General features: G+C 35.4%; 1 protein-coding gene across 6 annotated transcripts in view; it reads right to left on the reverse strand.

Annotated features, from left to right (window-relative positions):
• The window catches only part of RAB6A (RAB6A, member RAS oncogene family), a 102016-nt gene that overhangs the window by 9919 nt on the left and 65261 nt on the right, over window positions 1-26836 (reverse strand). For 3 of the 6 annotated variants that reach the window (XM_077866993.1, XM_077866994.1, XM_077866991.1), the window contains 4 exons: window positions 19965-20018; window positions 18293-18398; window positions 16328-16439; window positions 10281-10374 (listed from right to left, as the gene is read on the reverse strand). In XM_077866993.1, the coding sequence (XP_077723119.1) occupies window positions 10281-10374; window positions 16328-16439; window positions 18293-18398; window positions 19965-20018 (366 nt within the window). Of the gene's footprint in view, window positions 1-10280; window positions 10375-16327; window positions 16440-18292; window positions 18399-18464; window positions 18571-19964; window positions 20019-26836 lie in introns of all 6 variants that reach the window. The other 3 variants (XM_077866990.1, XM_077866995.1, XM_077866992.1) reach the window with 1 other exon arrangement.

Below are 26836 nucleotides of genomic sequence, written 5' to 3' on the forward strand. Positions count from 1 at the left end.
ATAGGTATTACTTATTGTAGTTCTAGCCCTGATAGTATTTTTATTTAAAAAAAAATAGAATAACAATATTTTTAAAGATATAACCAGGGTTTTTTCTTTTCTTAAGATTTCATCTATTTATTCATGAGAGACACAGAGAGAAGGCAGAGACATAAGGGAGAGGGAGAAGCAGGCTGCTCACAGGGAGCCTGCTGCAGAACTCGATCCCAGAACTCTGGGATCATGCCCTGAGTCAAAGGCAGACACTCAACTGCTGAGCCACCCAGGAGTCCCAATAACCAGGTTTTTATGCCAGGTTAAAGGGCAGAGAGGTTACAGACAGACATTTTTATTTTTTATTTTTTTTAATTTTTTATTTTTTTTAATTTATGATAGTCACACAGAGAGAGAGAGAGAGAGAGAGGCAGAGACATAGGCAGAGGGAGAAGCAGGCTCCATGCACCGGGAGCCCGATGTGGGATTCGATCCCGGGTCTCCAGGATCGTGCCCTGGGCCAAAGGCAGGCGCCAAACCGCTGCGCCACCCAGGGATCCCCCGACAGACATTTTTAAAAAAGAAAAAGTAACAGTATTGGGCAGGAATAAATTTGTTTTATTTTAAGCAAACAATTTTAGGCATTAAGGCACAATCACTTGAACTATCGTCGGATATTAATGATGCATTAATAAACTCTCTCCTAAAATTGTTTAAAAAGTAAACAGAAGGCCACCCTGGGTGGCTCAGCGATTTAGCACTGAGCCAGGGTGTGGCCCAGGGTGTGATCGAGTGGCCCTGGGTGTGGCCCAGGGTGTGATCGAGTCCCTGCATGGAGCCTGCTTCTCCCTCTGCCTCTTTCTTTCTCTGTGCCTTTCATGAATAAATAAACAAAATCTTAAAAACAAAACAAAACAAAAAAACAAAGCAAACAGAACAATAATGTCCATTTTCAGCTTTTATTATGTGTATTATAATCCAGTATAATAAGCGAATAGGGGATAAGGACTCCAATTAGCAGATTAGCAGAAAGCTAGAAAACATCTCTGTGCATAGAAAATAGAGCTAGACTATACCTTTAGTAGTGATAAAACACATCTATACAAAAAGATTACTATGTAAGTTCTAGTGAAAGCACATGATTTTCTCAAATGAGTAAAATGCACAGTCATCAAAAGTATTGTGCTTTGCAAACATTATGGCTAAACAAACAATGCTTACTAAACAAGCATGTAAGACTGTGATTCACAATGTTTTCCAAGACAATGACTGAACTGTGAAATTTACCTGGTAAATTTCTGAATGTCAGCAGCATTTTTGAATTGTGACTGACCTATAACAAAATCTCAGAAGAAGTCTGAGATTATTTCTTCATTATAATTTGTTGATGTTACTTATTGAATATATAAATTAAAAAATCAATTTATTTTGATGCTAAGTAACATACAGAATTCAGAAAGAAATGGCCTTTCATGTTAAAAAAAAAAAAACCTCAGTATGTACATGCTAAGTAGTTTCAGTTGTTACATTTATAAGATGTTTTAAGTTTCAGCCCCCTATAAGTTTAATTTTTTAAAAGATCTGAGAGTGAGAGTGAGAGTGAGGAGTGCATGCAAGCAGGGGGTGGGGAGGGAGGGGAGAGGGAGAGAGAATCTCTAGCAGACTCCTCACTGAGAGGAGCCCTATGACCTGAGCCAAAATCAAGAGTTGGTAGCTTAACCAACTGAGACACCCTGGCAACACTAACCCCCATAGGTTTACTATTACCTCTAATTTTGGTAATAGCAAACTGACTTATATAGGATTAACACTCTTGCAGATGGCTATTATTAACTCTGGACAAATTTAAAAAGCAATTATTTAGGGATGACTGGGTGGCTCAGTGGTTGAACATCTGTCTTCAGACCAGGGCATGATCCTGGAGTCCCAGGATCAAGTCCCACATCAGGCTCCCTGCATGGGGCCTGCTTCTCCCTCTGCCTGTGTCTCTGCCACTCTCATGAATAAATAAATAAAATCTTAAAAAAAAAAAAAAAAAGAAAAGCAATTATTTGAAGGCTCCCAAGAGCAACACAAAGCAGATACAAATTAGGGAGAATTCAACCTTGGGAAGAAGGGAATCCACACTTACTGAGTGAGATCCAGGTTTATATAGATTTTCTAAAACCCATTCCTAGCCTGTGCAATACGAGGTGGCCAGAACTCATGCAGAAAAATAGTTTTAAAGGTCTGCAGTGGGCAGCCCCGGTGGTCCAGTGGTTTGACACCATCTTCAGCCCAGAGTGTGATCCTAGAGACCTGGGATCGAGTCCCACATTGGGCTCCCTGTGTGGAGCCTGCTTCTCTCCCTCTGCCTGTGTCTCTGCCTCTCTGTCATGAATAAATAAATAAAGATCTTAAAAAAAAAAAAAAGGGTCTGCAGTGTCAGTGGATTGCTAGTGTGGCTGGATTGAGGAAGGAAACAACAGGAGCACCTGGGTGACTCAGTGGCTGAGAATCTGCCTTTGGCTCAGATTGTGATCCTGGGGTCCTGGAATCTAGGCCCGCATGGGGCTCCCTACAGGGAGCCTGCTTCTCCCTCTGCCTATGTCTCTGCCTCTCTCTGTGTCTCTCATGAATAAATAAATAAATAAATAAATAAATAAATAAATAAATAAAATCTTAAAAAAAAAAAAAAAAAGGAAATAACAAAAAGGAGGAAGCCAAGAGGAGGAACTCTAAAGTCTACACATAAATATCCTGCAAATCTCAGTTGACTCTTCAATGGTACTTATGTAGGAGAGACTGCAAGGAGCCCATCTGAAAGCAACAGCTAGAAGGCTGGAAGAAATGAGCAGAGATTTCAGTTACTGCCTTCTCCAGAGGTACACTTTATTTTATTTTTTTCAGAGGTACACTTTAGAGTTTGAATCCTACCAAGACAGAAAAGCTTGATAAATACCTCAGGCTTTCGATCCACCGAAACAAAACATAACATCAAGACTCCACACAAGTTCAAGCTGATTAGCCAGTAATATAACAACTTGCCATAATAAAACTCAGCCTTTTGCAGAGAAAAATAACAGAAACCAGAGTCTTCGTGTGTTATATACAATGCTGAACATACAACCAAAAATGTCTAGACATGTGAAGAAACAGAAAAATTTAATCTAGAGGCAAGAGGAAAAATAGCCAATAGAAACAGACTCAGATATTGGATTAGTAGACAATAAGTTCTTTCTTTCTTTTTTTAAGATGTTATTTATTTATTTAAGAGAAAGAGCACAAGCAGGAGGAGAGGGAGAAGCAGGATCCCTGCTGAGCAGGAAGACTGATGTGGGGCTTGATGCTTAACCAACTGAGCCACCTAGGTGACCCTTTAGACAATAATTTCAAGGCAAGTATTATAAATATGTTCAAGAACTTTAAGGTAACAAAGCCACAATGATCAAACAGATGGGATACTCCAACAGAAAAATGGACACAAAGTAATAAAGGAAATATCTAGGAATGAGTATAATATCTGAAATTATAAATTCATTGGATGGATTTAATAGCAGTTTGGATATGGGAGAAAAGGACTGGTGAACCTGAAGACATATCAATATTATCTAATCTTAAAAAGCATTTAAAAAGGATTAAACATGGGCAATGCTTCAGTGACCAGTAGGACAACATTAAGCCATTTAACAGATGTGTCACTGGAATTCTAGAAGAAGAGGAAAGAAGAAAATGAGGGAAGAGAAATACTTTAATATGACACACTACATATAGAGAACATACAAATTAGAGTTCACTTCTCATTAGAAACAATGGAAGCCAGAAGACAATGAAATAGCATCTTTAAAATATTGGAAGAAAAATATCTGTCAGCCTGATATTCAATAACTAACAAAAACCTTCTTCAAAATTATTCTTCGAAGAGCCTTTTGGGCTAATTGAAAGCTAGGCAAATTTATTACTGAGACCTCAATGGGAAACAGTAAAGAAAGTTATTTAGGCTAAAGGGAAATATAGCAGATGAAAAATTCATATCTATAAGAAGAAATGGAGAGCAATGGGAATTGTAAATATACAGGTAAATAGAAAAAGCTGTCCTTCTCTTAATTACTATTTAAAGCAAAAATTAAAACATCTCTTATGGGGCTCATAATGTATGTAAGCATAAGATGTGTGACACTAATAACACAAAGGAAGAATGTATAGGTGTATAGGTACAAAGGAGAAAATGATATATTAACTCTAGTTCAATCCCTCGAGCAATTACTAAAAAGGTTATGAAAGTTCTAGCTAAAAATACAAAGAGGAGTTAAAATACAACGTAAAAACATTTGATTAAATTAAAATGGCAGGCAAGCAGATAACAAAGAATAAATGACAGACATGTACCCAACTACATTAATTATTACATTATATCTAAATAAACCAAACACTGTGATTAAAAAGCAGAGATTTTCAGACTTGATTTTTTTTTTTTCAGACTTGATTTTAAAAAACAGTGAAATCCAACTATATGCCATCTAACAGTGACCTACTTTACAAGGAAAAAGATATATCAATCAAACAAAAAGAGAACTGATGTGGCTATATTAAAATCAGATAAAGACTTGGAGACAAGGAGTCTTATTAGAGATAAAGAGGAACATTTCTTAACACTAAAACAACAACATCAACAACAATGTTTTATGAAGACAATAATAACCTTAAATATGTATGCATTCAATAAAGAATTTCCAAATACATAAAGTAAAAGCTGACAGATCTAAATGGCAAAACAGGCAAATACAAATGTTATTGTAGATTTTAATACAATAACACTCTTTTTAATCCTTTTACAGTAATTGATAGAACTACAGACAAAAAATTAATAAGACTATTTAAGATATGAACAATGCTATCAACTATCTTGATATAATTGATATTTATAAAACATTATAATTGGCAACTATACAAAACTATTGTTTTTCAGTGGAATATTCACCAAAACAAGCTATATGCTAGGCCATGATTCAAATCTCAATAAATTATGAAGGACTAAAATGTTATGTAGTACATTATCTGACCACAACAGAACTAAACCTGAAGCTGTAACAGTAAGAGATCTAGAAATGCCCCAACTATTTGGAAATTAACATATCTTCTATATCTTCACTGATATAGTCATTACATCTCTCTATGTATTTATTGAAATTCACCTATATCTAAACCTTAAATATGTGCATTTCACTTAAGTACATAAATGTTTACCTCAATAAAATAATTGGGAAAAAAAGTTCAAAGTATGTTTAGCTGAATTCAAAGGAACTCAAGAGGCTGGAGTATCTAAGTCGCAGTGAAAATACTGAACAAAGGACAATTCCCCATGTAACCTAGATTCTCTAAGCTTTTTCAGTCTGAGAAATTCTTAAGACAGAGTCAAGCTCATTAAATAATTTTTTTCTTAAGGTATAACATGGCAGCCCTAAGTATCTGCTTAAAAAATACAACATATTATTCTTCCATTCAGTGAACATTTATTGAGTTTAGCATGACAGGAGGCAGAATTGACAAAAAACTCTATATGAAAAGTAAGAAGGGGGGATGCCTGGGTGGCTCAGCGGTTGAGTGTCTGCCTTCGGCTCAGGGCGTGATCCCAAAATCTGGGATCGAGTCCCACCATCAGACTCCCTGCAGGGAGCCTGCTTCTCCATCTACTGTCTCTGCCTCTCTCCCTCTCTCTGTGTCTCTCATGTGTCTCTCATGAATAAATGAATAAATAAATATTTTTAAAATAAATAAATCTTAAAAAAAAGTAAGAAGGGGAGTTACTTCAATAATTAGGAAAGGCACTCGATCTACATTTGATTATGTCTGAACCAAATTTTTGATTACAAATAACAAGAGAAGAAACAGTATTTTAGGAAGGACAATAACATATAATGGAAATATGGGAACAGAGTAAGCCTAGAGGACTATAAGCAGTACAGTATAGGTATACAGTGGCCAAAGATGAAGATTTCGAGCAGCAGTGCAGAGCGTACTAAGGACTTTGCTTAAAATTCAGGATAAAATTCATAAGTAACCTGATTAAATGTGTATTAAAAAAAATCACTCTGATAGCAGGATAGAGGGTTATCTAAAGTGGGGCAAGAATGAAGGCAGCTATCTGTTAATAAGCTATGGTAGCAGGCAAGGGAATACACAACAGGGCCTAATATAGCAGAATCAATATGTATATAAATGACCTTTAAAAAAAAAAGATTTAGGGATCCCTGGGTGGCGCAGCGAGCGCCTGCCTTTGGCCCAGGGCGCAATCCTGGAGACCCGGGATCGAGTCCCACGTCAGGCTCCCTGCATGGGGCCTGCTTCTCCCTCTGCCTGTGTCTCTGCCTCTCTCTCTGCGTGTGACTATCATGAATAAATAAATAAAATCTTAAAAAAAAAAAAAAGATTTATTTATTTATTTATTTTAGAAAAAGAAAGCACAAGTTGGGGGGAGGGGTAGAGAGAATCCTCAGCAGTCTCCCCACTGAGCAGGGTGTCTCACATGGGGCTCAATCCAAGGACCTTGAGTTCATGACCTGAGCCAAAATCAAGAGCTGGATGCTTAACTGACTGAGCTACTCAGGTGCCCCTAAATGAATGCTTTTAAGGCTTGAATAAAAATGAGTCAAAAAATTTGAAATTCACTAGGTTTGTTCTCCTACTTCATGAAGACTTTTATTTTTATTTTTATTTTTTTTTAAAAGATTTTATTTACGGGATCCTGGGTAGCTCAGTTGGTTAAGTCTGCCTTCAGCTCAGGTCATAATTTTGGGGTCCTGGAATTAAGACCTTCGTTGGGCTCACTGCTTAGCAGGGAGTAGGCTTCTCCCACTCCCTTTACCCCTCCCCACCTCACTTGCCCTCCCAAATAAATAAAATCTTCAAAATAAATAAGAATGTAATGTATTTATTCGGGGGAGAGAGCAAGGAGGTATAAATAAATAAATAAATAAATAAATAAATAAATAAATAAATAAATATATATTGTATTTATCTATAAAAATAAAATAAATTTATTTAATTAATTAACCAATTAAAAAAATAAAGTTTAAAATCATTAAGCAATTCTCTAATCCTAGGAGGTATCCCTGGAGACAATCTGCCATTCTAAACATCTCTGTCCTTTCTTACCTTTGTTTAGTTATCAACTACCCCACTCTCTACCAAAGATAGTAGGATAGAGGAAAATATTCCTAATTTCTACAGTAGGCTGTGTGGGCTTTAAAAATATTTGTCTTAGGGAAAACTTCTCTCACCAATTTCCCCCCCTACTGCCAAAGTTTCCAATGGCATGATAAACATTCTATTTGCAAAATAAGTACTGAACTCAAACCACACAAGGTGCATTGTCCAGAGTCAGGAATTGGACAACGGTTATTTGGTAGATTTGATTTAGATTTCATTTAGGAATATTTGAATTTTTCCATATACTTAATATATCAAGTGATATCAAAAGGAATGTTTTTTTATTGTGTGTGTGTCTTTGTTTTTAACGCTGGGGTGATATGTAGTGCAACTAAAAGAAAAAAACGATTTCTTCAATTTCTAGGCATTTAAATAATTTTTAAAATGATACCCTATTTGGTGCAGCCCAGGTGGTTCAGCGGTTTAGCACCGCCTTCAGCCTAGGGCCTGATCCTGGAGACCCAGGATCGAGTCCCATGTCAGGCTCCCTGCATAGAGCCACCTTCTCCCTCTGCCCCCACCCCTCTTTCTCTGTCTCAAATAAATAAATAAATAAATAAATAAATAAATAAATAAATAAATAAATAAATCTTTAAATAAAATGATACCCTATTTGATTAGTTTTTAAGCTCCTTTATAAAAATGCATTTAAGGAATAGACAACCCATAAGAAGTAATGTGATGTATTTCTTAGCTAATATTTAAAATTAGTAATCTTCCCACATGATAGATATATAGGCCATATAATTAATCACTGACAAAGGGGAAAATTTTAGCCTATTATTTAAATGTACTTATTAACATAAGATTTAAATTCTTTTTTTGGTTTCATTCTTTCAATCAGTAGGGAGAAGGGGGGAAGTGGTTCCAGGATTTTTGTCTTAACTAAATTATGTAACAAAGCAAAGGTCTTTAAATGTTGAAATAAAATTCTAACATACTATGGTACTCCCTATAGAATGCAAAGTAATGGTTTTTGTGAGGTAAGAAAGAAGGTAAAAAAAAAAAAAATTTTAAAGGCAGCTCTCTTCCAAAATTTGAAAACAGTAATTTTGATCATATTTATATTTAAAAGTTAATAAAATCAGGTCTCAAAAGAATCAGGAACTTCAGCTAATTCAGATGTTCAGACATATCTAAATAAAGAGAAATAATAAAGTAGCAAATAGGTTTTGAATTCAGGGTAAGATTGTGTTGTAAAAGAATTCTCTCTTCATTATCACTGGCTAGCTATATCCGTATGCATGGGTCAGGCTTCTAGAAACAATCATGTGCCTGGTGCCGAAAAAGTTCTAAAATTAGATTGTGGTAATGGTCCCACAATGCTTTAAATTCACTAAAAAATTCCTGGAATGTATATTTAAAACATATGAATTTTGTGGTATGGAAATTATGCTTCAATAAAGCTTTTTAAAAATTATGTTTATAAAATAACAAATGAACGACATATATAATTTTCTTGGCATGCTGAGATTTATCTTAACTTGGAAGCAATTACATATTATGAAGATACAGCTATCACTAGTGACCACTGTATGCTGATGACTTTAGACTTCCAAATCTATAAGATTATTCGGGGTCAGGCCTAGGGGGCCACAGCAATCCCTTTAGACACTAATCCAGACCAAAAGATGTCTTCGGGAATACCCTACTTTGACATATAAGCAACTTGCGCATTCATATCCTTATCAAAATGTCTATAATAGATGAAAGCTAGATGAAGCTACCCACTGCTCTTAGAACAGTAATAAGTGATAATAATTGTGCTACCTTTTATTACTCAAAATTTTTAATTGTCTATGGCTCCTATGAGTTCATTTACTTATCATTTTCTAAATTCCAGAGACATTGATAGGTCCTGTGAACATATAACTTTGATGGGAGAAATATTTCCAACATAATGTGGTAAGTTCTAGGAGATGGTTTCATGGGGGTTAGGGCGGCCGGAAAAAAACACGGAAAAGTATCATTTATTGCTAAATAAAATAGTCTGCAGGTATGGTATGGTAGAGAATGTCAGAAAAAATGGTTTTGAAGAGCTGACATCTAAACTGAAACTTGAAAGGATGAGTAGTTATCAGTCAGGAAAGAAAAAACGGAGTATTCTAAGCAAAGAGAACAAAACCATGAACAAAGATTTAGAGCCATGGAACAGTATACTAGGGTGTCTGGGTGACTCAGTCAGTCAATCTTATCTGCCTTCAGCTCAGGTCATGATCCCAGGGCCTGAGATGGAGCCCCATATTGGGCTCCCTGCTCAGTGGGAAGCCTTCTCTCTCTCTCTCAAATAAATAAATAGGAAGGAAGAAAAGAAAAGAAAAGAAAAGGAAAGAAAAGAAAAGAAAAGAAAAGAGTATACTACAAGGAGGGAATTAGTGACAGTTCAAAATTACTTACATGTATTATGTATTTCAAGGCAAGGTGAGATGGGACATAAAGAAACAATATACAGAATTTTTCATAAAGCTCAACTTACTCAGCTTAAAGGATTTATTTTAACTTTCTATTGATCATCTAAATGAACTAATTTATCGGTTTGAAAATCCTATAAATCTGGGACCACTACTTTATGATAGGTAGCACTAAAGAATTAAGCAGTTGAGTTTTTGGGTACTCCATCTTTTAGAATATAGTTTGATAATGTGAGGTGTCTCCATATTTTCCAGCTCTCCCAAAACACGCCTGTTATAAACATGGTTAAAACAACAGCAGGTTATTAAGGATATGGTAACCAGAATGTACTTCCACAACTACAAGCAAAATACCATTCCTGACAGCAAATACTTGCTTTCTTTTGTCATTAAACTCTAAAAAAACAAAAATAAAACCCAACTATTCTGGTTACAATGCAGTCCTGATGCAGTGAGGGTAAGTTTACAACCTTGCAATCATAATGAAATAGTTGTCCTGTGCACAATCTATGAAGTTTGGCAAGGCTTTCCTCCTTTTCCAAGAACTATGCCACATTTATATTTTTTCACTGTACAGTATATGTTGCTAGTTCATGAGGCCTGCTGTTACCAACTAGAAAAAAATCTTATACTAGAGAATACTCACACAATTATTTCATAGGATCTTTTTTCAAATTGATAACCTCAACTCATACTCCAAACACTTACCTGCTTTACGTTGTATCCTGCTTTTGCACTTGTTTCAATAAACATAACATTCAGCTCTTTGGCTTTCCTTTCTCCTTCCTCAATTGATACTTGCCTGTAAAAAAATTTAAAAGATAAATTCTTCTCTTTGCAAGATGATATTATAAAAACTATAAATAAGGTTCTGAAAAGAACTTTGAGAAGGGTGCTAGTTATACAGATGAGACTAGTTTGAAGATCCATCAATCTGCAGTACACTTGAAATTTGTGCACTTCTGAGTATACACCTAACAAAACAAAATTTTTAAAAGGCATTTTTTTAATGATTTGCTTTTACTTGGCTGGGCTCATTCTGTGTTTTGTTTTGTTTTTAAAGACTTACTAGTCTACTATTTTCTCTTAATATTAGATCATAAGAATTTAGTCTTATAATGAACTTCCATGTAAAATAATTTTTATGACCAATTTGTCAATTTGCTACTATAATTTATGTAATCACTCCCCAAACTTAAAAATTAAGTTTTCTTCAAATTTTACTTAAATAAAAATGCTGCTATAAACATCTTTGTGCATAATATTTTGTACACTGTGGGTCATTTCTTTAGGATGGACTTTGTGAATTTCTCTAAGTGGAACAAGTGAGTCAAAGGACATATATCTCTCTTGATACATTTTATAGGGCATTTGGTGATGCATTATAATTAGCACTATGTCTCAAATTGTATACACTCTTCAAGTGTAAGATTATGTTACTTATCTTGGTATCCTAGTGTCTAGCTGGCACATAGGTGTTTAATAAATATGCAAATGTTTCTAATTAAATGGATCTAAAATATCAGCTAAAAAACCCTGCTTCCTACAACACAGAAAACCAATGCAAAAGAATTACCACAAGCTCTCACCACATTTACCCACCGATCTACTACCATTAATATTCTACCTCTAGTCCTGGTACTATAAAGGAAAACTGTCCTTACTCCCCAAACTTACACCTCTGTACTAGGTTCCACTCTCTTATCTATAAGATAGTATTCTAGAAAATCTCCACTTCCTAGAAAAGTCAGGAAAGAAAATGAGTATTCTAAGCAAAAAGAATAGCAGACATTTTGATATAACAATCCAACTGTTAATGTTTTCCTGCATCTGCTTGTTTTATCCTCGTTCTCTATGTATTTACATGTGTATATAATGTTAAAAAAAACACATATTTGAGAATAAGTTGACAATTTGTAACCCGTTAGCCCTCAGTATATCAACAGTGTGAATGTCTTTAAAATAAGTCTGTCAGATGCCCTAAAATTTACTCCTTGGACCTCTTCTCTATTTACAATTACTCCCTTAGTGATTTCATGCAGTCTTACAGTTTTAAATACCATCTTCGTGCTGATTACTCCTACACTTATATATTTAGTCTTGACGGCTGCTCTGAACTCCAGACTCATATATCCAATTGCCTACCTGACATCTAATTAGATATTAGGGTATCTAACAGTAATTCTTCCTTTCTTTCTCGGAGAGGGACAGAGTGGGGAGGGAAAGAATCTTAAGCAGGCTCCATGTCCATCTCAGAGCCTGAACATCGTACAAACCTGAGAGCATGATCTGAACTGAAATCATGAATGGGATGCTTACCAACTGAGCCACCCGGCACTCCCTAGCAATTCTAAATTTAAAATGACCAAAATTAAAAGACCAAAACTAAAGTCATGATATTCCATTCCAAACCATTTCTTTATATACTCTCTCCCTATCTCAGCTAATGACAGTTACTCAGGCCAAGAATCTAGGTGTCATTCCTGACTCCTCCTTCTCCCACAACCCATAACCTGTCCATCACTATGTATTTTATCCATTGCATGAATATCTTGACAGTTCCGTCTTCAAAATGAATCTGCATTTGACCACTGAACACTATACAAGCTACCATTATCCTGGTCCAAGTCATCATCATTTCTTGCTTGGATTATAGTCTCAATTACCCTCCTTGCTTCTACTCCTATGTATTTTCAACAGAGCAAAGAGTGATCTATGAAAAGTTATTCTTCTGCTTGAACCCTCGAATCTCATTCAGAGTCCTTACTTTGCCCCACTTGACCTGGCCTTTATTATCTTGTTCTTTTTTTTCAATTTCATTTCCTCCTACACTTTCTATCATTCTCTTTACCAACTATATAGGACTCCACGCTGTTCTTCAAATAAACTAAGTGTATTCCCAACTCAGGGATTTTCCATTTTCTGGGCCATGAGCTTTTAGGACCCTTTCCTCCTCTAGATATTTGCAATAGTTGACTCCCTTGCTTCCTTAGCATGTTTCCTCAATAGTCACCAGTCATCTTCTCAATGAAGTCTTCCACTGGTATCCCACTTAGTATTTCAAACTCACACTTGACATTTTATATTTCTTTTTCCGGATTTATTTTTTACTCTAAGTATGTATCATTATCGGGATCCCTGGGTGGCGCAGTGGTTTGGCGCCTGCCTTTGGCCCAGGGCGCGATCCTGGAGACCCGGGATCGAATCCCACGTCAGGCTCCCGGTGCATGGAGCCTGCTTCTCCCTCTGCCTGTGTCTCTGCCTCTCTCTCTCTCTCTCTGTGACTATCATAAATAAATAAATAAATAAAAATTAAAAAAAAAAAATAAGTATGTATCATTATCGAATATACTATATATTTTAAAAATTATTTTGTTTTTACTTATTTACTGCCTGGTTCATTCTCTGAAACAAAAGTTCTTTGAAGATTTGTCTTTTTTGTTCATTACTCTATCCTAGAGTATCATCCTCTGAAATGTAAGAGATAATAAATACTTTTGAATGAATATTATGAGTCAATGACGATCTTATACATAAACGATTCCTGACAGAAATTCTTCCTAGTTTACAACAATGGTCCCAAGTGTGGTTTGATTTTGTCAGAATCACTTAGAAGAGTCACTAAAATATAGATTCAAGGGTCCCATACTAAACTAATTACATTACAGCATCTAGAGGTGGGACCTAAAACCCTAAAATTTTAAAAGTTGATTATGATCCTTTATAGCTAGAATCTTAAAAGACGACCTAATAAGCCATATTTACCAATTGATTCTCAGTTTTGAAACATTTGGGAATCACTGCTACAGATGACAGAAAGTACTGCCCATTGAGGTGTTTATATTAAAACAATGAAATCGATATGCTCCGGTCTTTCCTCCAAGTTTTTACCAAAAAAATACAATTCTCAGTGTGATAAAGATAATTTAACTTTGAATAATTTTTTTAAAAACTTTTTCTCCTGATTACAAGTAATTTTTTAAAAAGATTTTTATTTATTCATGAGAGACACACAGAGAGAGGCAGAGATTAGGCAGAAAGAGAAGCAGGCTTCCTGAGGGGAGCCCAATGCAAAACTCGATCTTGGGACTCCAGGATCACGCCATGAGCCGAAGGCAGACACTCAACCACTGAGGGCACCCAGGTGTGCCCAAAAGTAATTTTTTAAAAGACCAATCATTAACAATAAAGTCCTCCATAATCCTACTCCCTTCTCAAAGATGTGTAGTAACAGTTAAATTCCATGTATGCTTATGTAGATTTGTTCTAAGCAAAAGAATATATATATCCCTATCATCTTTTTATGGATATATCATGCTATACATACTAATCAAGTGAAATTTTTAAGCTTCATGTGTTAGACATCAACAAATTCCTCTCATTCTTTTTAGTAGCTACAAGTATTTCATTTATAAAATGCTACTGCTATTGATGGGACATTCAGATTGATTTTTTTTTTTTTTAGTATTACAAATAACGTGGCAATAAACATTCATGTATGTTCATTTTTTCACATTTCTATGGGTGTATCTATGGAATAAATTACTGAAGTGGGTTTGAGTCAATTAAGATTTTAAATTCTGATAGTGGGATCCCTGGGTGGCGCAGAGGTTTGGCGCCTGCCTTTGGCCCAGGGCGCGATCCTGGAGACCCGGGATCGAATCCCACGTCGGGCTCCCGGTGCATGGAGCCTGCTTCTCCCTCTGCCTGTTTCTCTGCCTCTCTCGCTCTCTCTGTGACTATCATAAATAAATAAAAATTAAAAAAAAAAAAACAACTTTAAATTCTGATAGTGTTGAACTGTTTAATCCCCAAATTATATTAGTTATATGGGTCACCTGGGTGGTTCAGTCTGCTAAACGTCTGCCTTCTGCTCAGGTCATGATCCCAGGGATTCTGGGATGGAGCTCCACAGTCAGGGGAGAGGCTGCTTCTTTCTCTCCCCTTTGCCCCTCCCCCTTCTTGTGTGCTCTCTCTCTCAAATAAATAAATAAAATCTTTAAAAATATATTAGTTACATTTTCAGTATAATAGAGTTCGTTTATTTAGATTTTTGGTAATACTGTGCATTATCAATCTTCTGAATAATGGTTGGTCTAATATGTAAATATGATCTTTATATATTCAGATTTAACCAATCTTTCTCTTTATGCCTTTAGGATTTCATGTCATGCTTATAAAAGGCCACCCACCTACTACCAAAAAAATTTTCTTCTAATGCTTTTTTTAAAAAAATTTAAATCTTTTACTCATTTTAAAGTTAATTTAGTGGGGGATGCCTGAGTGGCTCAGAGGTTGAGCGTCTGCCTTTGGAGTGATCCTGGAGTTCTGGGATCGAGTCCCACATCCGGCTTCCTGCATAGAGCCTGCTTCTCCATGTCTCTGCCTCTCTGTCTCTCTCATGAATAAATAAATAAAATCTTAAAAAAAAAATAAATTAGTGGAATGAACAAACCTTTAATTAAAAAAAAAATGTGAACAGCTGAAGGGTGATAGTCTGGTGAAAACTGAGAAACACAGTAATTCCAAACCAATGAACAAATATTACCTTGAAGAAAAAAAATCACTTTAAGTATAATTTAGATAACTTTCCAGGATTTGTGTACTTAACTGAAATGTTACACAATAAAAGAACAGATGCTATATGCATCCTTTTAGATAACTCTGGCTATTGTAATAGACAACAATTCAGATATACAATTTTCCTATTTAAAAATGAAAGTACTAGGGACTCTCAACTATAAGAATACCTACATGAAAAAAAAAAAAAAAGAGTATCTACATGATCTTCAAATTCTCATAGTGGAGATAAATAAAATAGTGAAAATTTATGATGCTAATTGATTCCAATTATTTTCATAAAGGAAATATGATCCTTTACTTTTAAATCATGAAGGACTTTTTTTGTCATTGTGTTGCCAATTCCAAATGAGGTACCATGGGAAGGAATGGGCTTAACATTTCCATAAGCCTCTTAACATATTGCATTTCTTTGTAACATTTTAATTAATAGTACAAGTTCAATACCCAAACTTCAATATTCATCTCATGAATAAACAAATATCAAATAGTAAAAGTTTCTACTATTAAGTAAAATGGTCAAGACCATTTAAAACAGAAAGAATATCCAGTAGATTACTTAGGATGCTGAAGGCAGATATTCAAGCCATGGGATCTACAGTGAATGTTAATAATTTTGCATCCTGTGACTTGAATATGGCTTTGCTCATTTGACTAAGGTATTACAATCAAGCTATTCAGTTCAACTACACAGTCTGGTTCAACCATACAATTTAAAAAAAGGAAAGAAAAACTACACCACTGAATTATAATGAATATTTATAAGAAGACTACCAAAAGACTGTGCATTTAATCATTATGAATAATTTTTAAAGACAGGATTTGTTCTTAAAACATTTTGTTCTTTAACAGAACACTGCTCCTGTTTATGAGGCCTAAAAAATGCAAAATAGTTACTAGATTCACTTCACGTGTAAACAATCTTTTTTCCCCCATGTGTAAACAATCTTGCACAAGAGCTATTTACATATGGGCTTACCCAAAACAAAAAAACTCATTTTCCTTTAACGACTGAGTTTAATGTTCATATTTCAGGTTCTCACATTACAGAAAAGAGGGGTATAAACTTAAGAATTAAACATGTTTCCTTTCAAAATAATTCTTCAGTAATAAAAATAACAGGCTGCTTAACAAAGAAATCAAACATTCAATACACATACAAAATCGCTCTATACCTCTTGTCAGCAAGATCTGTTTTATTTCCTACTAGCATGATGATAACATCACTTCCTCTTTCTGTTCTGACATCATCAATCCATTTTGTAGTTTGCTGGAATGAGTTAACATCTGGTATAGGAGGGTGGACAGAGAGATTAGTGTTACTGCAAAGCCTCCCCAAGTGACAGACCAAAAACAAAACAAAACAAAACAAAACAAAAAACAAAGAAACAAACCCTGGAAGTTGGGGGAAGGGGTGGCACATTAGGACTCACTTTTAATGTGCCTGCAACATAACTCCATTTTATCTGAGTACAACTGTCAGGTGATATACACAAATCACAAAAATAAAGTCCTCAAGGTTCCTTTTACAGTTTAAAATTTTGGAACATGACCAAATGACTGCAACGTACCATATGTAATTGGGGTGTAAAAAAAACAACAACAAAAAAACCCACCTTTTTAAAATGTAAAGACAGCTATGGCAGATAATATGGTGTCACATTGCCACAATGTTTTTTTGATTACTTACACATACCCAGCATGACAAAGAAAGCATCTCCAAAAGTAGGTCAGCCAGTAAATCCCAACACATCCAGAAAATTTATAAAGACTTTAAATAGCTTTCAACACCACTCTGTTTGCATTGCTTATTCAGTTTGTGATCACTTTAACTTGAAGTTTATTAGGTTAATGCACCAGAATCACTTGTAACAAAATTCAACTTTCCTAGCACTGGATTCTAAGTAGAATACTTTGATACTTTTTACTTCTTAGTTCCAGAAAAACAGTTCACTAATATTTTAACTACGCCGACAATTTTTAAAGAAAAATAAACCAAGTTTCACTTGATTTGGTTAAAGTAAGCACAAACATTTTAAAGCTGCAAAACTTGTCAATGCACAGTAATGAACATACACTTTTTTTTTTTAACAAGTAGCAACCCAAAGTAAAGCTTCAAGAAAAGAAAGATTGCACATAGCACCTAACCCACCCACTCCCAAAAAAGGTCTCTGAATGCAAACTTATAATTCTGCCATTGCAATTATTAAGTAGATATGACTTCTGGTTGAGCAGATATGCAAAATATACAGTAAGAATATCTCTAGCCCAAATCAACAGTTTATGTAAGATTCCTTTATAGTACGTTATGATGTAACATTATTCTGGTTTTCCTACAAATTATGGACCACTATATGGAATTTTGGCTTAATACTGCCTAATATATAGAATAAAACAATTTACAAAGACAATTTTAATCAGAGAGCATTTCGCTGTCAGTCACCATATACTGTGGAAAATTTATAGGCACTTAAAATGCCAAAGACATTATTCAGTCTTTAGGGGAAAAAAAGGGAAGATCATTACTTGATTTAATCTATTTAAAATTTCTTCTTCAAGAGAAGTGAAAGTGTAATTTGTTAGCAACAAAGTCAGTTACAGAATCCAGATGTAATTCAAATGAAAATTAATAGAAAACTGAACATTATATGTTTTCTCTGCCTTCCTCTATAGAGAGAGGATGGCTGGAAGTGGAAAGCAGAGAAAAGTTTGCTAGCAGAAGCTTTTAATAGCCTCAACAGAAAGCCGTGGAGGACTTGAAAATTTTGGCAAGAGCTTAAATGCAGATTATTTCATTTTAGAGAAATCTGAGATCAAGTTAAATGAAAAAGGAGACATTCTTCCAACCATAATTATGGTATGACTTAGGGATAACAGGATACTAAGAAAGCCTTGGAGAGGATTCATAATTAAATCTGGAGGAAAATTTCCAGGGCAAAAAAATTTGGCACAGTGGAAATGAAGCACGTTGGTACAAACACCAAAGCAATTATATATGACCTAGCTGCTATATGATAAGGTTTGCTATGACAAAACTCATTTTTACATGCTAGTATAGAAAACAAGCACAAGACAAGAACATGCATGCAGCTAAGCTAAATGTTGAAAGAAGATTAGAATGCATAATTCCCCCCACTCACTTGTGATATCATAAACAACAACTGCCACAGTGGAGTCACGAATGTAGCTAGGAATCAAGCTCCTGAACCGCTCTTGACCTGCTGTGTCCCATAATTGCAATCGTACCTAACAACAAAATCAGTCAAACAAGCAAGAAAAATAAGAAAGGTCAACCCGTTGCAAAATACCTACTTGTGATATCGTAAACTACTACGGCTGCAGCAGAATCACGGATGTAACTGGGAATGAGGCTACGGAAACGTTCCTGACCCGCAGTATCCCACAGCTGCAGCCTGATCTGTGGGATGGGAAAAAATAAATAAAAAAAAAAAAAAACCAAACTCATACTAAAAGGAAAAAAGAAATAATGTTTTTAAAGGGGGGAAGGTGGAAAGAAGGTAAAAAGTAGACCCATGCAAAAGGTTGAAGGTATGTAAGAAATGAAAATAACAGAAAACTCCTTTCCTTTTTCAAAAGGGAGCAATATTAAAAATTTGTTGGCTCTTGATGGCACATGACTTAAAAATGGCAAGGTGAAAGATTTCATAGAATCAGAAATACAGCTCCTTTTGTCACTCCCTATAACGTCTCTCTGAATCTTATGCCTTCCAGATAGCAAAAAGTAGACTCTGTTAATGTTCAAATGGTAAAAATGAAGGTAAATGCCAATGAGCAGCCCTGGTTATCAGAGTAAAGGAATGAATGTTTCTCTGAAAGCCTCTCTGAAGCTAAAATGTGTTTCTTTACTATTGGGTCCAGAACATTTTGAAATTGGGTCTCTGGCTACTGTGCTTGTTTCTCCTACACGTTTCTTCCCAGAACATTATATATAACCTAACAAAAAGGAGAAATATCTTTTTCCAACTCTATATAACAATTTCTTTATTACTTTTCACATCTACATTTGAGGAAAAGCCTAAAAACAAACATTAAGTTATTTTACCATTATAAAGCAATTTCTAAGCTTTCAAAATTTAAGAAATGACATGCTACATGTTAAAACATAAAATAGAACATCTAAAAGAAAAACTCACACACTTCTAGGAAATAGCATTAGAGATACAATAATGTTTTTTGGGTGTAGGTCTTGAAATACTGCACTTAAGACAGTTACTGTTTAGTTGATAAATCTCTTTCAGGGACAGTAGGCTAGAATAAATAATTTATACTATGCTTAAAAGGGGAGCATTCCAAAAGATAAGTGTCTAAATCCAATAAATAAATACACATTACTTCTATTCAGTCACTTTGATATATACATCATATTCTGATAAATATTTTAAAATTCACAAATCACGCGGTATTCAAATAAAATATTTTTGAATGCCTCAAGAGTAGCACTCAAGAAGTCTTTAGCAGCTCTAATTTCTTCATGAAAATACTCTTTTCATAATTTCAATGCTATTTGTTTATCGTTTTTCCAAATCAGGATGACAAATTTTGTCAGCAAGCCTAGAGCATTCAGTATTTTCTGAATAACTTGGCTTTCTCTCCTCTTTGGATTTTATTTAGGGATTAAGTCAGAATGCTACATACTACCACTTTGTTAATAACAGTTTTCCCCAAAGCCTATAAACTAACTTTGTCAACTTGCTAAAAGCTCCGTATGGTGACAATCATCGATTATAGCTTTGATCATAGTTTTTCATCCTGGAGTGTTGCAGAAAATTGCACACTAAAAACATTACTCACTGTTCGATCCTCCAAGTACATTGTTTTTGATAGAAAGTCAATACCAATTGTTGCCTATAAAACAGAATAAAACAAAGAAGTTAAAAAATAGTAATAGTTTAATGGCAGTCAGCAGTTTAAGCAGTTAAGGTTCAAATGGTAATTATGATTACAGGAAAAATAATAAACACATAAACACGTCATAGCCAAGTATGAATGAACAAAATTTTTAGTGATAATGGTTTCTATATACTGAGCACATGCCGTGTATTACACTTGATCTTAGCCAAAAGGCCAAGAAGTGATACATGCCATATATTAAAGAATTCTTTTAGGCCCTTTACATGATCATTTCTAATCCTTATATATCTATGCAAGGTAGCTACTGTCATCCTCACTTTTATCATTTTATAGTTAACAAAACTGGGCAGACTTTTATTAAGAAAGCAAACAAGCAAGCCTAGCTAGCTTTCTCCTTTATCTTAAACTATCTGACTGTGTATTTCAATTACATTCCTAAATTCAGGTCTTAAATATATATAACCTAAGTACTAATTCTATCTCTTGACATTCAGTCTGGAAATGTATATCCTGTTCTCCTCAAGGCTGGGATAATGGGTTTATAAACTTGAATTATTGGGCAAAACCATCTAACTGACAAACCTGAGGAACGTACAGGAATGGTATACATTTAAGAAATCTCACCCATAGAAGCTCATTTAATTAGACAATGTGGCAGAAGCAGCTAATTGTCTATACAAATATCCATCTTCCTGTTCCTTATTAAAATGATCATTTATTTAAATCCATACTTTTACCACTAAAAATACTACATTCTCTAGCCTTCTTTGAGCTTTAAATAAATGGGATTTATTCAGTTGAGACGTAGGCTGGTTTTTTTCCTGGTTTTCTTCTTGCTTGGATATAGATACAATGGCCAGAACTCCAGGAATCATTCAGTAACCATGAGGCAATCTCCATATGAAAGTCATATATTAGATCTGGTTAAACAAAAGTGTCTTAGTCCCAGATGTACTATGGTGCTGCCACACAAGCCCTGACGTACTCTACTTCTAGATTTCTTTTATAGGGAAAAAAAATTTCTCATGTCACTTACTAATATTATTCTTGTATTTGTTATAAACAGCCCAAAATAATTTTTAATGGCTACTGACAGAAATATGCCGTATCAGATCTCACAGCCAACACGTTTTAAAAATTAGTACATTGGGATCCCTGGGTGGCTCAGCGGTTTGGCGCCTGCCTTTGGCCCAGGGCGCGATCCTGGAGTCCCGGGATCGAGTCCCGCGTCGCGCTCCCGGCATGGAGCCTGCTTCTCCCTCCTCCTGTGTCTCTGCCTCTCTCTCTATGTCTATCATAAATAAATCTTTAAAAAAATAAATAAATAAAATGAAAATAAAAATTAGTACATCATTTATACACCAAACTCATAAAGATTAAAATTAACCTGAAAAACAGCCTGTTTCTGCTCTTTTCAGTTAATTTATGCCAAGCCGGGCAGCGCCGGTGGCACAGCGGTTTAGCACCGCCTGCAGCCCAGGGTATGATCCTGGAGAACCGGGATCGAGTCCCACGTCAGGCTCCCTGCATGGAGCCTGCTCCTCCCTCTGCCTGTGTCTCTGCCTTTCTCTCTCTCTTTCTCTCTGTCTCTATGAATAAATAAATAAAATCTTAAAAAAATAAAATAAAAATAATTTATGCCAAGCAGAGCCTAATAGCAAAAAAGTCAATTAGCCACAAGAATTAAACCAACACCAGGAAAAACAGACAGAATGGCTGGAAAACCAAACATTATCAGCTATTCCAGCATCTTGAATGTTACTGATGTGGAACTAATTCAAACCTTCATAAAAGATGGATGAGACATTAGTGTTGCCTCTTGCTGATCTTTATAGAAATTCAGAAGGCAATAATTATAGAAGCAAACAAAGGTTAGAGAAAATTCTCCCACATATCTTAATTTATAGCTTCACATTATTTTAAGTGTTATTAATTCATTGTGTTGGGAAAGTCTACTTTGTAAAAAAAAAAAAAGACAGAAAAAATTAAACTGGTAACAATTCAAGATTGAACACTGGCTTACCCAAATGTATCAGCATCAAGATAATAATGATAAACTATAATTTAGATATATTTGTATTTGAATGCTCTCTGCTCATAAGAATGTTTATTTACCCCAACAGCAATTTTATAAAATATTGCAGATGTAAACTATTCTGACTTCCCACATACTGGTTTGTCACCTGTCCTGATGCTGCACACAGCCAAAAGACCCATCAACATCATGATTTACCATTAAGGGACATGATATCTACTCCTACATAAGAGTAATTAAGGAAAACAAGTTTTTCTCTGTATCAAGCAATGATAATCAGCTTCCTTCTGTGGTCCAAGCATATAAAGTTCTGTTGCCTGGCTGCTGCTTTCCCCAGCAGGAAATAAAGAAAGAGTAAGAGTTGAGAAAGGCAAAGATTGAGTAAAGGAAGAAAAGAGTGGACAAGTTAGAGTCTAACATTGACTAACAGATAAAGAGAACGAAGAAAGGCAAAGGAGGGAGAAGGAGGATGCTGATACAAGATCCATTTTAGAAAGGTAATCATCCAATAATAAGTATGTTTGTATATATTTATATATATGAAAGTTGTATATGTACATTTCCCTTAGATATCTTTGTGCCACATTACTTAGGAGGGAACTTTGAGGAGTCTGTCAATTTTAGAAATGAGTCATTACAATAAACATAAAATTTTACTTATGCAAGGTGAACACTGCTTCTCGGCCTTTTGGCTAAGATCAAGTGTTATGCAAGATGATCAAGTTCTAGAGATCACTGTGCATATTAAAATACTATATTGTACATTTAAAAATCTAACTAGAAGGTAGATTTCATATTAAGTGTTCTTGGCACAGTTTGAAAAAAAGAACTATTCTCTTCCCACTCCCCATAAAGTAACAATACTTCTGATAGGAGAAAAAAAGAGTCCTTAAAAATTAAAATTAAAAAATAAGAAATCAAATATTAGATGAGAAAAACAGTCTATCCAGGGGGTATTTTATTTCTATTGGTAACAAACTAGAATTTTGTTTGTTACAATTTAAAGTTTTAACATAAAGAGCTTAAGGATGTATTCAATCACCACCATCTTCCTGGGCAAATTAATTTTATTTAATTGTTTTAAATGTTTTAATGTCTTAAACTATGCCACACTGAATTTATGTTTGTTTGGGGTGGTTTTTCCATTTACGATGGAAATACTTTATTCAAATCCATCAGAGAAATGGTCTGTAACAAAATGTGTTTTAAAGCACACATCACCAACTATATATGAAGAGTATGAGTATACACTGCTACATATAAATTAACTGATCAGAACTCAGTTTTTCAATGTTAAAACAGAATAAGCTTCTCTGTAAAAGCAGCAACTTTGTGACATTTTTAACCTTATATTCCTTTCCTTCTTCTTCAAGGTCTCCTTCAACTAAATCCACACCAACCTTATTTTTTTAAAAAAAGATTTTACTTATTTATTCATCAGAGATAGAGTGAGGCAGAGACACAGGCAGAGGCGGAAGCAGGCCCCATGCAGGGAGCCTAATGTGGGACCAGATCCCGGGATCCCAGGATCTTGCCCTGAGCCAAAGGCAGACACTCAACTGCTGAGTCATGCAGGTGTCCCCACACCAACCTCCATAATCCTTCTGAGGGGCAGCCATGTCTTCACAGGCCTCAGAAAACTCTTCCTTCATGCCCTCAGACACATACCAGTGAATAGAGGCATGCCTGACATACATCAGGTCAAACTTGTGGTCCAGGGAAGCCCAAGTCTCAGAAATGTCCGTGATGTTGCTTCGCATGCACACAGCTCGCTGTACTCTGGCTAGGCCTCCACAAGGTACCACAGAGGGAGGTTTGTAATTAATGCCAACTTTGAAGGCAGTGTAGTATCAATCCATAAACAGGATGGATCTTGGTGGCAGTGGCAGCATACCATACATTTACCATGGTAAAGATCACATTTCACCATCTGATTGGCTGGTTCAAAGCATGCAGTGGTGATCTCTGCTACAGAAAACTGTTCATTGAGAGAGATGACAGAAGCATACGTGGCCAAAGAGAATTAGATGCAGGGATAGGGCACCATCTTGGTTTGGAATTCTGTCAGATCAACATTCAGGACTCCATCAAATCTGAGGGAAGCGGTGATGGAGGACATAATCTGACCTATCAACCTATTTAGGTGAGTATAGGTTGGGGGTTCAATATTGAGATTTCCACAACAGACACATAGATGGCTTCATTATCTACCATGAAGGTGAATTTATGTTTACTGTCAATTTTTAACAGCCTTTGATAGAAATCTTCTACATTCAAAGTAATCTCAAAGGTTAGTCTGAGCAAAATAATCTTTCTCAAATAAAAGAATGAATCTTGAGATGCCTGGGTGGCTCAGCGGTTGAGCATTTGCCTTTGACTCAGGACGTGATCCCTGGGTCTTGGTCAAATCCCACATAGGGCTCCCTGTGGGGAGCCCACTTCTCCCTCTGTGTATGTCTCTGCCTCCCTCATGAATAAATACAATCTAAAAGGGGGGGGTGGATAAAAGAATGATTAATCTGAAACAAACAAAAAACAGGAAAATGAATGAATCTACTCCAACTGTGGGAATCTTGAGCTTATTTATATTTAGCTGAACCATGTAAAATTGACATTTTATCATTTTTTAAATTATTAAAATAGCAATGTAATATGGTTCAAGCTGATATAGTCTAAACTGTTAGAAAATCTGTGGGTTTACAACTGGAAAAAAAATAAGTAGTGAAAAAGAAGAGCAACTTTAAGAGATCCAATTCCAGGCTCTCTAGTTAGAACAGTTTTTTTTTTTTTTTTTTTTTAAATTTCATTTTGAAATAATGCCTAAATTTTGGTCAGTTAAAGACTCTTCTGGCCCACCGATTTCTTCCTTCTTAAATGAAATTAATTCATTGCAAAGGAATCATACATAGAACATGAATTATTAACAACATAAAATTTATCATTTTTGTGAGGTAAAACTTCTCTTAAACTAAGGTTTAGGTGTGTGTGTATATATATATATATATATATATATATTACATACGTCTCATAGAATCCCAATAATAAATTTCTAGCAATGAGACTATAATTATCCATTTCAGAAGTCTATGACTCTTTATCCATTTCAGAAGTCTTTCTGTCGTGTGTGTGTGTGTGTGTTGGGGGTAAAGTAGGGAATCTTCAAATGGTTCACTGAAGAACTCCATCTGATAATTAAGTTAGCAGCTAACCACATAAGGTCAGTTCATCATATTCAAATACTTAATTTACTGTCAAGCAGATTTCCTCAAATAAGAATGTAAGGTACTATATTGCCTAAATTTTCTTATAAGAGCTAAACTAAAAGAACATCTAGGATTGTATTTGTTATAAAAACTTATAACTCACAGTTAATTAGTGTCTCCTATTAATGCCAAAGTACAATGATACTTTAACTTCATTAGCAACTTTTCCACAAAGAATCAAAATCTTTCCTTATCTGTCAAATTCTACCAATATCACTACCCTTATGTCAACATCACTACCCTTATATATGACTGACTGAACAGCAGCATGAGGAAACAGAAATGGCATTTTGGTATGCCTGAAAATTCTCCTTAATTTCACTGAGAATGGGTATAACAAAATTATACCAACAGAGAAACAGCCAGAAAAGGGACTTCTGAGTGGCTCAGCGGTTGGGTGTGTCTGCCTTTGGCTCAGGGTGTGATCCCGGAGCCCTGGGACTGAGTCCCACATTGGGCTCTCTGCATGGACCCTGCTTCTCCCTCCGCCTATGTTTCTGCCTGCCCCTCTCTCTCTCTCCTCTCTCTCTCCTCTCTCTTTCTCTCTCTCTGTGACTCGTGAATAAATACAATCAGAAAGAAAAGAAAGAAAGAAAGAAAGAAAGAAAGAAAGAAAGAAAGAAAGAAAGAAAAGAAAGAAAGAAAGAAAAAAAGAAAGAAAGAAAGAAAGGAAGGAAGGAAGGAAGGAAGGAAGGAAGGAAGGAAGGAAGAAAGAAAGAAAGAAAGAAAGAAAGAAAGAAAGAAAGAAAGAAAGAAAGAAAGAAAGAAAGAAAGAAAGAAAGAAAAGGGGGGATCCCTGGGTGGCTCAGCGGTTTAGCACCTGCCTTTGGCCCGGGGCGTGATCCTGGAGTCCCGGGGATCGAGTCCCAAGTCAGGCTCCCAACATGGAGCCTGCTTCTCCCTCTGCCTGTGTCTCTGCCCCCTACCCCCGTCTATCATGAATAAATAAATAAAATCTTTAAAAAAAAAAAAAAGAAAAGAAAAAGATACACCCAGAGAACTCTAAAAAGGCTCTAGGTAATAAGTCTTTTAGCCTGAGACTGAGTCCTAGTTCAGATTTTTTAGCTTATGGTAATGAGCCACCCAGGTGTCCCTTCTTTATGGTTTTTAATAAAAGGCTTAATTAAGACAAATGCCTTTTGGGATGATAAAAATGTTCTTAATCTTGATTGTGGTGGCAGCTTCATAGGTATATACATCTATCAAAACTTGTAAAACGTAAAGAATTAATTCTTGGGGATCCCTGGGTGGCGCAGCGGTTTAGTGCCTGCCTTTGGCCCAGGGCGCGATCCTGGAGACCCGGGATCAAATCCCACATCGGGCTCCCGGTGCATGGAGCCTGCTTCTCCCTCTGCCTGTGTCTCTGCCTCTCTCTCTCTCTCTCTCTGTGACTATCATAAATAAATAAATAAATAAATTTAAAAAAATAAATTCCCTAAAAAAAAAAAAAAGAATTAATTCTTTACTGCTATGTGATTTTAAGAGTTCTGTTTTGGATAACAGTTCTTTGTCAT

This window comes from Canis aureus, chromosome 23 (genome assembly GCF_053574225.1).
Source record: "Canis aureus isolate CA01 chromosome 23, VMU_Caureus_v.1.0, whole genome shotgun sequence".
NCBI classification, from domain to species: domain Eukaryota; kingdom Metazoa; phylum Chordata; class Mammalia; order Carnivora; family Canidae; genus Canis; species Canis aureus.